The following is a 16,098-nucleotide window of genomic DNA, read 5'->3' on the forward strand; positions in this document are numbered from 1 at the left end:
GGAAATGACTAAAAAGGATGGCAAGCAGACCTAGTTTTCGCATGCAGGCAAGCAAACGCAGGTAGCGAGAAACACGCACTGGAGCGGCGGGAGGGCAGGAAGGCCTGTATAAACGCCGCTGTGTTGTTGAGTTATCTTTTGCATACTTACAAGTGCTGGCGCCCAGTCATTATCGTAATAATGTAAGCCAGGTATTTATCCTCGCGGCGTTTTAGATTTACCTTGAGCCAAATTACGTATAGATAAAGTACACAAAATCACTTTTGTGCAATGTTTCCTACAAAATTCACATCACACTGTCACAAACGCGGTGAAAGTTGATGGTCTGTTGTGATTGTAGCGAGGTCGATCCCTGCTGCTCGTGCCATCGCTCGAAAAGCAGAGTTTGGGTTGACGGCGAGGTCCGCGACGGATCCATGCTCTACGACAGAGCCTTCACTCATAACCAGGATCCTGGGAAGGACATGAAACAATCACCATAGCATAACATCACTTATAGGGCTGTGTAGTTCTCCCTCGGCTTGTAATTACAATGTATATTTTACTCGTCTTCTAGACACCACAGAAGATTACTGGATTGTCTACAGAAAATATTTAAAGCAAAGCTTTATGTGCCCTATTCAAGGCATTTTATGCCGCTTCATGACGCATGGCGGCAATGCCAAATTTTGACAACGGGTTTCACAAAATGGTGATGATCATAAGCGGAGCCACATGAAGGGCCTAAAGAAAAGAAAACGCTTCCCGTAGACGCAATCGAACCGGGGCCCTTCACGTGATGAAGCCGGCGTCTTTCCGATGGCGCCCTTCCGGCACAGTCGAATCAGTTTCGCGTTTTTACCATATTTTTCTGAAGAAAGGGAATCGGAATAATGGAAAGGGGATTTGAACATTCGAGAACTGCAACAAAACCTGATGAGTTGGCTGTAAAAACGTTTCTTGTTATCCTTGTGTTGTGAACAAGCGCACTTTGAGATTGCACTTCAGTAGTAAAATGATCAAATCTCACTGTCAGAATGTACGCTCACCTTGTGTTGAACCACTGCCTCTGACATTTTTGTGTAGCCGGAGATAATAAATAAATGTATAGCGTCATTGTAAGCTCACAAATTGTACCCCCAGTGGCACATTTGTGCGCTCCAATAAATATGCTCTCTGTTTTTTTGCGAGTGCACGGGCGAAATTTCTCGAAGGGTATCCTCATGTTAGTTTGGAGCCTTTCAGAGAAACAAGGTGTATATGGCACTCCGCCTCTATTTCTTGAATGACAAAGTGGCGCCATCGTTGTAATCTGCATTGTTTTTGTCCCTAACGAACAGAGAAAAATACCCCTTTGTAGCAGTGAACTTGCAATCAGAAGGCCACGACGAAACATTTTGTTCAGGTTTACCTTTTGCCTACAGCAAATTGCGACTACAAACGTACTGCTCCCGTATACGCAAGTTTCGGCGACTGTGGTCAGCTTCCGCAAACCATCAAAATGTATCCTACAAGCCGGCTTCATTTTAGGCAACAAATTGTGTTCACGGAAATTACACGTTCTACTTATTGTTAGTGACGAACAAAATGTGATTCCAATTTGCAACAAAAGCAAAACTAGAAGCATCCACCTGCTGTAATCGGGAGCTCCAATTCAATTGCAACGTTGCCAAACGCTAGCTTGTAATAAAGCAGCATAATTTGCATCTGATTATGAAATTCAAAGCAGTCTCGAGAGCCCACGGATGAGAATTTTCGGCAGGGCTATGCTTTTACACAATGCTTACTTTCTGCCATAAAATGTACATCGGAATCATGGCAAGGAATGTACCTGTGGACATGATCAATATATTACTATTACACAGTGTAGTGTGTTTATTATTACAAAAACGTAAAACCTCCTACGTCTAACAATGCCCCTGGTTTATACGCGAAGCTTCCTTTCTTGCGAAAATCAAATGACGAAGTGTCAAAGTCAAATCCACTGCCACCAAAGTTAGAGCGCTCACGAACAAAGTGCAAACCGCTTGAGAGTCGAAGTTGAAACTCAGACGACAGCGAACGAATTCCTCACGTGAAAGCGTAGCACCCTCCTCCAACCCATCTTCGACGTCAGGCCATGGGCACCTACATCCTCTTGTTCCCTTCAGCTCAGCCAAGTCCAAAGTCAGCGCCCATTCAACGGATCTAAAGTTAATGCTAAGCATCTTCAATAACCATTGTTCCCTTCAACTCAGCTGAAGTCGAAAGCCGACGCCAACGCGACAATCCAAAGGAAATGCTGGGCGACCGAAATGCGATGATAGCTCAATCGGGGAGACGTCGAATTTGTAACGTGAGGCCCCGATGTTTAATTCCGATCACGAGAACCTTTTTTCGTGCTTCCTTATCCTCATCGTCATTACCGTGTGCACTCCCATTACGTAAAGCTGGCTTTTCTGCTGTGTGTTTTGGTTACAACACCGACATCAAGGCGACTAAGAAAGGTTCGCTTTAAAAACAAGGTGACCGCTGGTGTTTACCCAAAGTGCGGAAGTCAAACGCGTCTCTTTGATGTTCCACGAACGTGTCGTACTCGCACCCACCTATCGCAGTGTAGAATCGTGTGGAGGCGATGGGCGATTGTGACAACAGTGCACGCGGAGAAGCCGTCTCTGAGGGTCTGCTGAATCATCCGGTCTGTGTCACCGTCCATGCGGGATGTCGCCTCATCTAGCAAGAGCACGCGTGGAGACCGGAGAAGGGCTCGGGCCAAGCACAGTAGTTGACGCTGTCCCGCACTGAGAGAGGCCGGATAAGAAACAATACAGTGAACCTCTCTATTCATAGTTGGTCTACGAAAAAAACGAAAACGATTTCGAAAGATTAGCCGCTCACTAGAATATACATTATTTAGCGCAGTCATAACACGCACTGTTAACTGTGAGAATTTGGACACAAATGCTGCCAGTTTTTTTCACGTTTTGCTCCTCACGTAGTCAGCACCGTATTTACGGAAATGTGACTTTGAGTTCGCAAGAAAACATCCCCACTGGGAAGCCAGCGTAAGTGTACGTTGATGTTGAACAAAGAAACCAGAATGGATAGGAAAAAGAAGAGCAAAAAAATGTAATGCCCTACTCCTTTCTGAAAGAATAAGGGTTGAAACACGAAACTCGATACAAATGTAAGGCCAACAATTCAGTCGGTTGATGACTAAATCTACGGCAACGCTGAGCTGACCGAACGAGATGTTATGATTTTTTATCTATTACTTGGGTATTAGGGCATCTTATTGTGCTAATTCGGTCAGCTGAGCGTTGTCGTTTATTGGGTTCCCATTGGTGAAACCCGTAGCCGAACCAACGCGCCACCTGTGCGCTCGCTAGAGAATTCTTTCATCATCACCATCATCATCGTCGTCGTCGTCATCATCATAATCGCTGACTCTATGACTCTAAACTGCACTCGTCAACCACTATGGGACCCGTTATGCACGTGAAGGAATCCCATCGTTTACATGTTGTGTGATTCATGTGCGGTTTTTAGAAGCTCACTGTGTAAAGTTAGCTGTTCTGTATTGCGTTTTTACTGTGGAGCAGTATCCCTCTTCCGGCCAAGAAATGTTTGTGTCCGCGTACGCAGAAAACTATCCGGGTAAATAAAAGAAACTTTTGTCTAAGTGAAAGAGGGTTACAACGAGAAGTTTTCTCACATGACCCTGAGCCAAAGTCAAGCCTAAAATCCAAACTGATTCGACCGCGTCTAGATCGCGTCATCGGAGAGACATGAGCTTCATAACGCGAAAAAACCACGTTTGATTCAGACCACGTAAACCGTTCTTTCTCTCAGGCGCTAGATTTGCTTTTGTAGAAACTAAGTGAGCAAGTTGGCTCTCCCTCAGTGTGTGTTCTTGGGCGTAACGGTTTTAATTATTTACTTTGACTTTGGACTTTGACGACATTGGCTTTCTACCAAAGACAGCTTTGAGTTTCAGCCATATTTAGGTTCACCCACAATCATCATCATCATCTGATAAAGTTGGCTTTCCTGCAGCGCATTTCGGGTCAACGCCGCCTTCAGCACGGTTGGCTTGAAAAACAGTATACATCATTACCTGAGGTTTTCAGCACCTTCAGATATATCGAACAGGAGGCCTTGGGGAAGTTTTGCAACAAAGTCCTCCATGTGCGCTCTACGCAGTGCCTCCCAGACCTGTTGGTCAGAGTGGCACTTCGTGGCATCCAGGTTGTCCCGTAGAGTGCCCTTCATCAAGTATGGCTCCTGGGGTTGAACAGTTAATGGAGTTTGGTTAAATAATAGCACCGAATTTAAAAAAAACTCAATATCACTAGATAAATTACGTATTTAAGGAAACATTTTACTAGTGTCGCCCAAGCGTTTTCAGCTGACCGAGCTCCAGCGCTTGTCTTTTTCACAGTAATTGGCACGGGCAAAACTTTCGTAAAATATGCTGTTGGGCTAGTTGGTGCATGTTGCGTCCAGAAAAAGAGCGCCACAAACCTCGACATAAAAAAGGAAGAATGACGACCCAGATGCGCTACTAACGACTGTTGCTAGTAGCGTATCTGTCTCGTCGTTCTCCGTTTTTTTCTGCCGTGGTTTGTAGCGCTTTTACTTGGGGGCAAAACTAGCCTGATGAATCAGGCGTGAGAATTTTTTGTAGTTGGTGTAATCAAGCCACACTTTTTTTTTTGGTGTAGCTGCGGAAACAATGTTGGCAAAAGCTTAAAGGTCTGTCTTTGCGAATAATAGCATGTCTAATTCGTATTCACGCACAGCTTCTTTTTTGTAACGATTCTGTTCCAAGTCACTTTGAAGTGGCTTTTGCATAGGCCGTAGCAGCTTTCTAGTCGCACAGGTTCCTTACCCGTGATTTGTGCTCTACTGTTTCCAAAGGCCCTATTATGACTTCGCAAAAAGACTAGAATCTTCGGAAGCAGTTGCGTTGTAAAAAATATGAGCTGAATATGAAATTCAGCTTCCGCTTGCGTATGTAGTTGCTTTTTATCAAATCTCCCTATGCCTTCATATCAACATTTGCAGCTAAAATGCCTCAGATAAATTTGATTAGCCGAAATTAGACCTAGAATCCCGAAATAAAAATACACGCCCCCACGAACTCCTCCAAAGCAGCGCTTTAATTGAATATTTTTGAGTGAGCGAAGCATTCCAGTAAAACGCATAGCCTTGTCTGCAAGAACCAAATGTACGTCTTAGTTACCATAACTCTCGATTCTACTCTTTACGCCTTCATTGCTGTTTTTTTCCTGCCCACGCCTACGTATGTGGAGGCGTTACATCAACATATTTTAAACCCACCGTTAGATCAAAAAATCTCATCAGAACAATGCCCGACTATATCCAGTTTTTTAAAAGCCTACCGAATTTGTGCTGATTGCAAAGACAAATTTATATACTTTTGCCGCTATTACAAGTTACCCCTTCAGCCAAATTACATGTTCCCCTTATCGCCTTTGTGCGCAAATTTTTGTTCTGTTGTGTGGATTCAAAAGTGAATTGTCAATGGAAGGGTTTCGAGACCCTCGCCCTTTTTATACTTACTTGTGGAATAACAGTGACTACGGACCGGAGCTGGCGAAGTGAGACGCAAGCCACGTCGACGCCGTCGATGATGATGCGTCCTTTGGAGGGCTTCAACACCCGGAGTAGCGCAAGTATCAACGAAGACTTCCCGGCACCTGTGCGACCGACAACACCCACCTGAAAATAATATTACTTTTGATCATTGCAGCTGGGAAACTGCCAGCCTAACTGTGTGCTGTATTTTCGGGCATTTACTCGACATATGCGAATGTACCGTCATTGACAAATAAAATGAGAACACTAAAGTATTAATCAGAACCCGCAAAATGTAATAATACTGTTCGAAGAGGTGCAATAATTGCGCGCTATTGCTTTTTTGAAAGCAACATTTCCACTTCTGTTATTGGAGTTCAGTTACGCGCCAATTTCACTTGGCTAAAAAAAGCGTGTTATTTGTGTGTTCAGATTCATATTTTCGTGAAGTCGTTTAATTATTCGTAACTGTTCTTTAATGCCGCGTAAACGATATTAAATCTTCCGCTTCCTATGTTCTCAAGATTTAAAGCTAGCAAACAGCCACACCAGCATACAGGGTACAGGGCAGATATACTTTATATATCTCTCTGTGGTGCTTGTAGCATTTCCCGAAAGCATGCACGGTATGACGTTGCAGCAATTCAACCATCGCGACAGCTGCACGCGAACTTTGGCACGGTATAGCTGCTTTCTTCGTACTCTGGTGGAAACTCGTCGCATTTTGAGCCCTATCGCTTGCCTGCGTAGCCCGTGTCGTTTACCTTGCGTTGACAAAGGTATCTCACGCGTTGTCTTCGAGCGTCCCGTGTACAGAGTGCACAAAGAAGCGCACTGCACTTGTATGGGAGACCGCTTAATTGCACTGTTTGCTAAGCCACGAATTCTGAAGCCTATAGGAAAACTGGGATTCCTGAAGACGCATGACCAGCGCTCGTCGCGCTGGCAGGGAAGAGGTGCTTGAAGATTGTGTCGAAAAATTGAGAAAGGAAAAAGAGTTGGCCTTTAACAGCTGCCTGCTGATAGTGCTATCATCGTCATTGTTCAGTTCCATCCGCCAATAAAGATTCACCCTCGTCCCGCGGCCTTTGACTGGGTTCTTCTACAAAATGGTGCCGTGACCATGATCAAAGGATAACAGAGTTGAAGAACTGAGTGAGGACCCCCTCAAAACGATGACGTGAGTGGCCGCAAAGATGGGACTAGACAGTGCTCCTGACCATTGACCGAAAGCACACGCGGAGAAAACCCAAGGACTTGAGGACGCGCCAAACCCGTAGCGGGCCCCACGCTCTCAACGAGTTACCGATTCTCCGCTGACGTCTCGCGGAGATACCTGAAAGACAAGGACAACGGCTTCGACATTCCACCGAGCGTGATCCTTCTCGACGACCACGTAGACATTATTAACGTCGAGAATGGACCTGCAAGGCCTTTGCCAAAGAGAAGCTTAATCCGAAAGAACGTCGAAGCACTAATTGACGACACAAAATCACGCATGGCTGACGAGACATCATCAATTTATGTGCTAATTTTCCTGAAAAAACGTTTATTAGAAAATTATGAAATCCTGAAGAAACTGGACAGTGAAATTGAAGAGCTTGCCAAAATGGATGATTTAGAGAAAGAATGTGAAGCATCATCTTTATTCAAACTTTCGATCCTGGTGACAAACTTTAGAATGGAGCGATTGTTCACGGAGTTACAAAAATATCCTAGCAATGACACTGTAGCAATAGCCTCCGAACAACAAGAGAGCGCGATAAAGAAAAAACAGTCAGCACTAAAGAACAGTGGCCGTACTAACAGAAACAGCGATTTGGCGGCACCTTCGAAGGACGGTCGTCAGGAGCCCCATGTCACCGAACGAGCTGGTACTTTTGAAAAACAATATATAATGCCTCAATTGATAAAGTGCAGGCAGTCGCTCCTGAGGCTCACTCAAACGAACTGACAAGAGCTTTTTCCACAATCGACGCTGCAAACTACGAACCGGCGTAATTACCTCCAATGAATATAACGAGGGATAGAAGTGACGACACTGCATGGGAGGTACCAAAAAAGAAGTCTTCGGGCAAGATTACGAAGAGATTAAGAAGTGTTCAGCGCACAACTAACGACTTCATGGAACCCTGAAAGTGAACCGCAGAACACTGCAGAAGCATTGACACAATGACAAAGTTACAGGCGCAACCATTCATCGTTTAAGTATATTTTGCCATCACGGAAACACGACTTCGGAGGGGATTTTATTGACTACGGCAAAACGTGAAGATTTGATAACCCCGATGTCAATACAACGATGGCGAAAACGGCGAAGCCGGGCAGCCCTACGACAAGCATATACAAAAAGCACAAATAGGGCTCAACCGGAACGCATGATCAAGTAAAGTGTGAGAATAAAAACAAGGAATCAAAGGAAAGCTCCACGTCGGAGAACCTGTATACACCTGAAGAGACGCATCCGGTACTTGAATTTCCTTAGGAGCTGACAGTCAACCCGACACGCATGCCACATAAAGTTTGTGCGAAGTCTGCAAGGTCTTTATCCAGGGCAGACGACGATCAAATCGAGTCAATTACCCTGTTCAGATTCAGCAAGACGCAGGTATCACTAACCCACCAAGCATCGATGGAAACGAAAATTTGGACTAACACAGGGCGGCTACGATGTTCATACCAAGGATTGTGACCACATTGAACTGATCACGGGACCGTAGACGAAAGTGTCAAAGACTAGTGCTTGATGACCGTTGAAAACTGCAATCCTTCGCGTCATGCCCATTTTCCTCTGCCATTTGTCGCATGGCCGGGAGGATGCTGGAAAAATCAGAAACGAAGAAGAGTTGGCCCTTAGCAGCTGCCTGCTGATAGTGCTATCATTGTCATTGTGCAGTTACATCCGCCATTAACGATTCACCCCCGTCCCCAATTTTCGCCTCGGTTCTTCAACATTTTGGCTTGTCGACGGCAGGCTGGAAATTATATAACTTATTCCGCAGCCTACCCCTGCAGAACCTGGCCGTAGCCTGGTACCGGCATAAGCCGTAGACCATAGGCTGGGCACATAATCAGGCAGCACAGAATGCACAGAACCTGCAGCCCGCGGCCGTAGGCTGGTCAGCCCGAAAAGAATATGTTCGTTCGAATTTACTGCATACATGGGGCGCTTGATAAAAGATGCAGTAGTATCGCCACCATCTACCCTTTATGCTAGGTAAAAGGTAACCCGCCATCAGTAAAGTGTCTTTGCTAGGACAAACACGTCTTATCTGTTAGTGGTTTAAAAAAATAGTGCCCTTCCACTGCATGAAGAAGATGACCTGTGAAGCTGGACGCAGTTCACGGAGTGCAAGAAACAAAACACGTTTGTTTGTACTTTGCGATCGAGCACTTATCCTATCCAATGTGCTGAATGTTTTTGAGAAGACTATGGGTTCCTTTACACAGCTTCGTTGCCGTCTTCCTATCAGAGGTTAACATGGCGGGCAGTCCGCAAAGGCGCCAATGAAGCCATATAAAGGGAAAATTGAGAACGCGCCCTATAGCTTTACGCTAGTGCACTAACATCAGGCTGTCCGTTTTCCTCCCGCGTCGTAAACATCTTACTGTCCGTGTAAAACACTAACGTAAACCACTCGACCATGGAGGACACCGGACATGTCACGTTGGGCCATTTGACGTCCACGTTTAAACTTCCCGTCGGCACAACGGACATGTCATCGGTGAGGGCATGAAACCTTTAGCTGCGCATCCACAACCCCCCCACCCCCTCCCGCCAAGCACTTCCACTCGGAAAACGGCTGTGGGCGCGTGCTTAAACCTGAAAGACATCGGAAAACAACAGTTGCGAAGGAGTGGTCGGGAGTGGCGAATAGGAACGGCGGAGCGCGTCGAGTAATGCGCCTTCACCGGAAGGACAACTGGGAAGGATAGACATCCCTGCTTCGCAGTAATAAAGCAGACTTGCGACGTTTAGATTTTCACTGCGCCTTCAAATGCATGCAAGAGCAACCCACAGGCACAGAAGGCGTGGCTTTGCGCTGACGCTTCGGTCAGTGCTGCGTTAATTACAAGGCTTATTTCGTCGCTTCGATCGTTCGTGGGCACGAAAAATTAACGTTAGGATCTAGTTTATTGAATGCTTGCCCGCAACGTTCCTGTTTAGCTTTCAAGTTTTACCCCAAGCTATTTACCGACAAAGCGTAAAGACAGCGACGAAAATGCCGCTGTGAAAGCCATTTAAGCTAATCAAGAGATATTGGCTCACGTCGGTGTTTCAAGATGGAAAGTTACTGTTTATCCGGTAAGGATTTGCAACTGGGCGACGAGGGGGAATATGAGGCGGCAACGGCGGCGGCTACACGTTCGGCCGCAGCGGCGTTTCATTGTTTTTGTGCCCATTCATGCTCCTGTTGGTTCTCCGAACCTCCCAACAACGGCGCTACCGTCGTTATCAGCCGATCACGAAACTTCTGAAAGAGGCATCGGTGGTGGAAGGGGGAATAACAGGTGTCTAAGGGGGTCGGCGGTAGCGCAAAGGAGCTCCGGAGTAGGTAAGAGTAAGGCAGCTTCAGCGGAATAAACACTGGAGGAGGGGAGGGGTGAGGGATAGGGAAGAGGGTAACGCATATACTGCTTTGCAGTAAAAATCTAATGTAGTTACGTAAATGTATTCTGGTAATTTCAGAGAGATACGATGATTTCCCAGCCCTTTGCAACGTAGTGAAACCACAAGAGTTTATTGCAGTGACCTTTTGCGAACTTAGATACTCCCTTCAGGCCTAGCCCCAGCAGCCGACCTAGTTGTTGCACTAGTTTTCAAACAGGCACGTAGTATACCAGGCACCCTTTTAAGAGAACTGGTTTGTGTGGTTACAATTGGGTGGCGTGCTCGAGAAAGCAAAAAAAAAAACATCAGTATTTATGGTTGTCACCTTTTAAAAAGAAGCCTTGCTGCTTTCCAGTAGGAAACAATTCGGAGCCATTGTACTACATGAATGTACTACGTGGATAACCACAGAACCTATGCAAAATGCCCATGTCACTGCTCATGATTACGAAGAAACATTTTGAATAGGCGGGAGTAAAGCCGTCTTTTGCTTAACTTTAGCGATAAATTTAGCTCTGCCGCAAGGCGTTATTGGTCTCGCAGGACAAAAATGTACAGAAATCCAACCACAAAAAAAGGTTCGCTTTCGAAAGCTAAGGCAAGAGGCCTAAACAGGGCGTCGGGGGGTTTCTTTTTTATGAAGATCCCACAATGTTATCAGGGTCGCTTGTCTGTGGGCACTATTTGCAATTAGGCGACAGATTATATTACTCTTGAATTCCATCGCAACAGAAGGCACGCATACACTGGTATCTATAACGCCGTTATTTGCTAATGTGAGCTCACTAGGCCAGGCACGGCTGCATTGGTTTACCTTCTCTCGGGCTTGTATGACAAAAGAGACGTCCTTTAGGGCGGGTGATAGGCCATCTTCATTGTAGCAAGCCGTGACGCTGTCGAACACAACTTTTCCTTCAGTGGGCCAAGACTTCAAAGGCCCTTGACGACACACCCCGTTTGCACCAGTAGTGTTCTTGTACGTCTGCGAAATTCCGGTGCAGTCATCCTGCGAAGGCAGAAGCGCGCACACAGGCCTTTAAAATTTACGGGGGATGCTTAGAACTTTTTGTTGATCAGGAGGCGAAAGCATTTGGACCCTCTGTCGCTGTGCTGTTAAAATTTCTGCTTAACTTCGCTGTCGCACACGCCATCACTTAACTGGTATCCTTGGACAGCACCCACCGAAGTGCGTTCCGCTCGCGCGACACGGCCATTTACCTCCCTCGGTACCTTCCCCTCTCGATGCAGCTTGTATTGCAAGTGAGGTATCGGCCTACCTTCCTCTAGCATTAGTGTGTGCTTTACCGGAGCTTGCTCTCTCTCCATTCCTCAAAACCCTCGGCCGACCCTCCTCCGGCTTGCTATTTTCCTTTCTTGGCAACCGCTTTTATTCTCTATACGTACCTCGCTATTTTCTGTAGCTCACACATACGCTATGGAATTTTTAGATATCATATTTTGCCTCTAAAAAGCAAAATGCTAAATCAGAGTTCGCCAAGAGCATTTGTTATTGGCTAGCGACACATAACAAACAAGCGTTTTGCACTACGAAGAAGTCATGAAAGCCAGCACTTAGTTTCAGCGGTATTCTGCCATATTGAGATATTGCATTTTAGGAAGAAACATTTAGATACTGTTAAGCAATTAGTAATAAAACATTTTTAATATATGACATAGTTCAGACTGGGGAGCGTTGTCTTGAGGTACGAGCGCTGTCTCACCTCCGCAGGGAGTCTGGTGTACTCCACTGCCCTCTCGAAGCTAATTGCCGCCACGAAGGCAAAGAAGAGAGCTGCGTTGACATTGGACAGAAACATCGGAATCTATAGGAAAAAAATTGAAAGAGCGAATAAATCAGCAACAATTTCGCGCAGAGCCACTATTAAACCAATGCTTTCTATACCTCACTGATTGCGTTAGATCTCGAGCCAAAACGCCTTGCAGGGAAGCCAGCCTACACAATGGGCTTCACAATGGGCTGTATTGATTCATACAGACCACTCAAAGCAACGTCAGTGGTGTACAGATTTGTAATGCAGGCGATAAAATCAGAAATTCAAGCATGGATGGAAGAAAATGAAATACTTGGGGAACTGCAGAATGGATTTAGACAAGACAGGTGACTGGATGACAATTTGTTCGTGATAACGCGATCCATTGAAATTGCGAAAGCACAGAATAGACCACTATGGATTACGTTCTTGGACATTAAAGGGGCATATGACAACGTAAACAGAGAACGGCTGTGCAGAATGCTGAAACTCCAGGGATTCGATGACGAGTTAGTACAGTTCCTTATAGCAATCTACAAAGACAATAGACTGCACCTTACTTGGGAAGGACCGAAATGCGCCCAGCAGGTCAGCATCCATTGGGGACTGAAACAGGGATGCCCTTTGAGCCCAATACTATTCCTGCTTTACATGGCAGGGTTAGAAAAGAAACTGGAAGAAAGTCAAGCAGGGTTTAGCCTAACCCATATGCTACAACGCGAAGTGGTACAACAGCTTATTCCGGGAATGTTATACGCAGACGACATTGTTCTTTTAGCTGATAACCAAACCGATATGCAACGGCTAATATATATTAGCGGCCCGGAAGTCACCGACCTCGGGTTAAATTTCAGTGCAGAAAAATCAGGAATAATGGTTTTCAATGACGCCACCACTGACTTAGTGTCCATCCAGCAAGGCGAATTACCTATACTGAAGAAATAAATATTTGAGTGTGGATAAACGAAGGGGATAACGAATTAAGAACTAACGAGGAGCAACTTTAGGGTGAGGGAAAGCAAAATACAGCTATAATAAAGCATAGAGCTGTGTGGGGATATAACAAATATGAAGTAGTAAGAGGAATGTGGAAAAGAGTAATGGTTCCGAGTCTCACGTTTGCGAATGCTGTACTCTGCTTAAAATCAGACGTTCTATCAGGTCTTAAACTGAACCAGGGAATGGTAGCACGTTGGGCTTAGGCGCGCATGCAAAAACAACTAACGAAGCAGTTCAGGGATATATGGGCTGGGCGTCGGTTGAAGTTAGAGAAGCACACAGTAAAATATGCCTTGAGATGAGGTTGACGGCAATGGATCAACGAAGGTGGGCAGCTAAGGTTTTCAGGTACCTATACTTGAAATGCGTGGACACGCAGTGGTTAAGAAAGACTAGAAGGCTAACGATGAAATGCGGAAAGAACAGTGGAGAATCCAAAACAGCCAAGGTAACCAAAAAAGAGGCAAGGCAGACTGAAACGAATAAATTGAGGGAAAAAATGCAAAACTAAAACGTCGTTACAGATGTACAAGGCTGAGAAATTGAACATCAGAAAGGAACATTTCTACGATAATTCCCAGGGCAGTGCTTTGCTTTTTGAGGCTAGAGCAGGTTGCCTGCGAACTAAGAGTTTTGTGGGCAAGTATGCACAAAATGATAGGGTATGCATGGTCTGCGGAAAACAAACAGAAACTATGCGGCACATACTGTTACAATGTGAGGGTATCCATCAAAATCTACATGAAGGGAATATTGGGCTTCCAGAAGCCCTAGGATTTAAGGGTATCACAGAGGAAGTTAGCTTCAAGGCTGTCGAGGGGACGAAAAGAAGATTAGAATGCTGGTGGACGAAAACCAGAGAGGGGAGTATTGCCTAGGACACTTACCACCTGTAACAGGGAAAAAAAAGTATTTCGTGCTTAATAAGCTTTATTGCCTGCCATAAGCAGCGCTAGTATTAAACCAAGTGTGTAAAACCTGGTTATATTAGTCCTTTTTGGTAAGATGACATGTCATCACGCCGCTTCAAAGGGGAAACAATAGCAATCATCATAATCATCATCATTCACAAAACGAGGGCGATGCTACGCGAGGGCACATCATGCGCCTCAAGAAAAAAAAATGCTTCGCCTGGGCGGAATCGAAGCTGGATCCCTCGCGTTATGAAGCCGCCTTCTATCCCGTTGCGCCATTTTGACATGGTTCATGCGCATTGAATTCTGGGCTTTGACTTTTACTCAGGTTTCGAGGGAGAAAGCTTCTCGTTTCAACCACTCCTTCCTTTTAAGGAAGAGGCTTTGCGTTTTTCTCAGACAGTGCTCAAAGTGCTCCCTACAAAATCTGGAGAATGTTTTTTAGATACTCCTGTTTCTGATCTGTCCTTGCGGTAATCTTTCAGCGTATCGGTCGCCCTCATGCTTTAACCCCGCCAGAAAAACTCAGTCTCACTATAGTTCTTTTTTACCGTAAGCCACCTTGGTTACACAGTGAATTCATAAAGCGGCACATTATTAAGCTCTTTTGAACAGGTGGGGCGTTTTATCTAACCATGACAAGTGTTTGTCGTTATGGCATTCGCAGTTCCCTTTATGGCGCGACGGCGTTGCCGTCGCGCGACGTTACAAGTCTAAGAAAAAAAGACGAGGTGGCGTGTTCAAACAAAACACAATTTTTTCTACTCAGAAAATATTATTGGGTTTGGGTTCACTCGCATAGAACATTAAAAGTATAGTTCAAAATAAACGAAACGCACGTACGTTATAATTTCAGGATTTTCCATGAGTTTTTTTGGTAGCTGGGGCTCTCTTTAAAACAAACAGGCTGAAATGGTACTTTTCGGTGAGATTGCCGTATAACCATCATTACTGAATACTGAAATTTTATGCCCGAAAAAGCACAAAATTAGCACACCAAGGCAATCTACGCTAGCATGTATATACAAAGAAGAACGTTAATGTGAGTCAAGTGGTCTAACTCGCGTGTATCACTCCGAAACGTGGTATTCTAAACATAAAATATAAAAGAAACCCGCAACAGCGTGAAATCTTTTCTGCCCCCTAATGTCACCCTATGCATTTTCACATGCTTCTTGGATTGACCGCCGAGCATCCCAAAATTATCTATAGTAAAGCATGCATTTCAAACAATTTCCAAGAAGATTTTCCGTTTGGAGTCGAAGTCGCAATAAGAGCATTTGCATGCGCATAAACAAACCACAACATCTGAACAATTGCGCTAAGGAGGTGAAATTTCCCACCCCCTTGGTTAAGTGACGAAGTCATCCGTCATCGTCAGCAGTTGCGTCACCACTATTAAAGAGAAGGTTTCTTTTCCTCACCTACGGCGACCTTCCACATCAATACGCACTGAAGGAAAGCCAACTTTCTGACGAGGATGATGATAGTGGGCGAATAGGAAGGTGGTTGAAACGCAAAGTTTTTTCTTGTCGAAAGCCAGTGTCTTCAAATCTCAAAATCAAATTCCAAAATCTAAATCGCTACGCCAAAAACGCACTGCAGTAAAGCCTACTTAAACAATGTATCTTCACAAAGACACATCAAATGCCTCTTGAAAAAAAAAACGCTTACGTGACTGGAATCGAGCCTTGGTCCCTCTCGTTATGAACCCAATGTCTATCTGATTACGCCATTGGGTCACGGTTGAAGCCGTTGGAATTTTCTACTTTGACTTTGGCTCAGTTTCGATGGGACAAAGCTTCGCGTTTTAACCGTCTTTACCCAAGAACAGGGCTTTGATTTTTTTTATCACCCCCGTCATCAGCCTTTCGGTGTTACTTGCCGATATGGCGGCACTCAGTGCAAGGCCAACCCCGCTCTGGGACGGTGGCGAAGCCGAGAGTCCGACTGTAAGCACCAGAGCAAGGACAGCGAAGAGTCCAGCAGCGCCCCCGGAAACCCGCGCGAAGCGCACGCAGGCCGTCGTTGCCCAGAAGGGGCGCGTTGCACCGTCCACAAGTCGGTAGAAGTGGCGACAGACCAGCTTCACGGCGCCGTAGCAACGGACACTGCTCATTGAGTCTCGTGTCTCCGTCAAGTGCTGTAGCACGCGTGACGTCCAGGCGTTCTCGAGGAAGCGAAGGTCGTTGGATGCGCGCACGGTGATAGCCTGCATGGTGCAATCACGGGGTTACGGGGA

General features: G+C 45.5%; 1 protein-coding gene across 1 annotated transcript in view; it reads right to left on the reverse strand.

The window, feature by feature from the left end:
* Window positions 1-16,098, reverse strand: part of LOC144139325 (ATP-binding cassette sub-family C member 5-like) — a 25,146-nt gene continuing 9,048 nt past the window's right edge. The window contains exons 4-10 of the mRNA XM_077671707.1: window positions 15,742-16,068; window positions 11,893-11,994; window positions 10,986-11,177; window positions 5,545-5,703; window positions 4,076-4,242; window positions 2,565-2,759; window positions 1-453 (exon numbers count right to left, since the gene is read on the reverse strand). Of these exons, the coding sequence (XP_077527833.1) occupies window positions 300-453; window positions 2,565-2,759; window positions 4,076-4,242; window positions 5,545-5,703; window positions 10,986-11,177; window positions 11,893-11,994; window positions 15,742-16,068 (1,296 nt within the window). The 3' untranslated portion in view covers window positions 1-299. The remainder of the gene's footprint in view (window positions 454-2,564; window positions 2,760-4,075; window positions 4,243-5,544; window positions 5,704-10,985; window positions 11,178-11,892; window positions 11,995-15,741; window positions 16,069-16,098) is intronic.

This window comes from Haemaphysalis longicornis, unplaced genomic scaffold (genome assembly GCF_048455015.1).
Source record: "Haemaphysalis longicornis isolate Haplotype H1 unplaced genomic scaffold, Haemaphysalis longicornis Haplotype H1 scaffold_5, whole genome shotgun sequence".
Lineage (NCBI taxonomy): Eukaryota > Metazoa > Arthropoda > Arachnida > Ixodida > Ixodidae > Haemaphysalis > Haemaphysalis longicornis.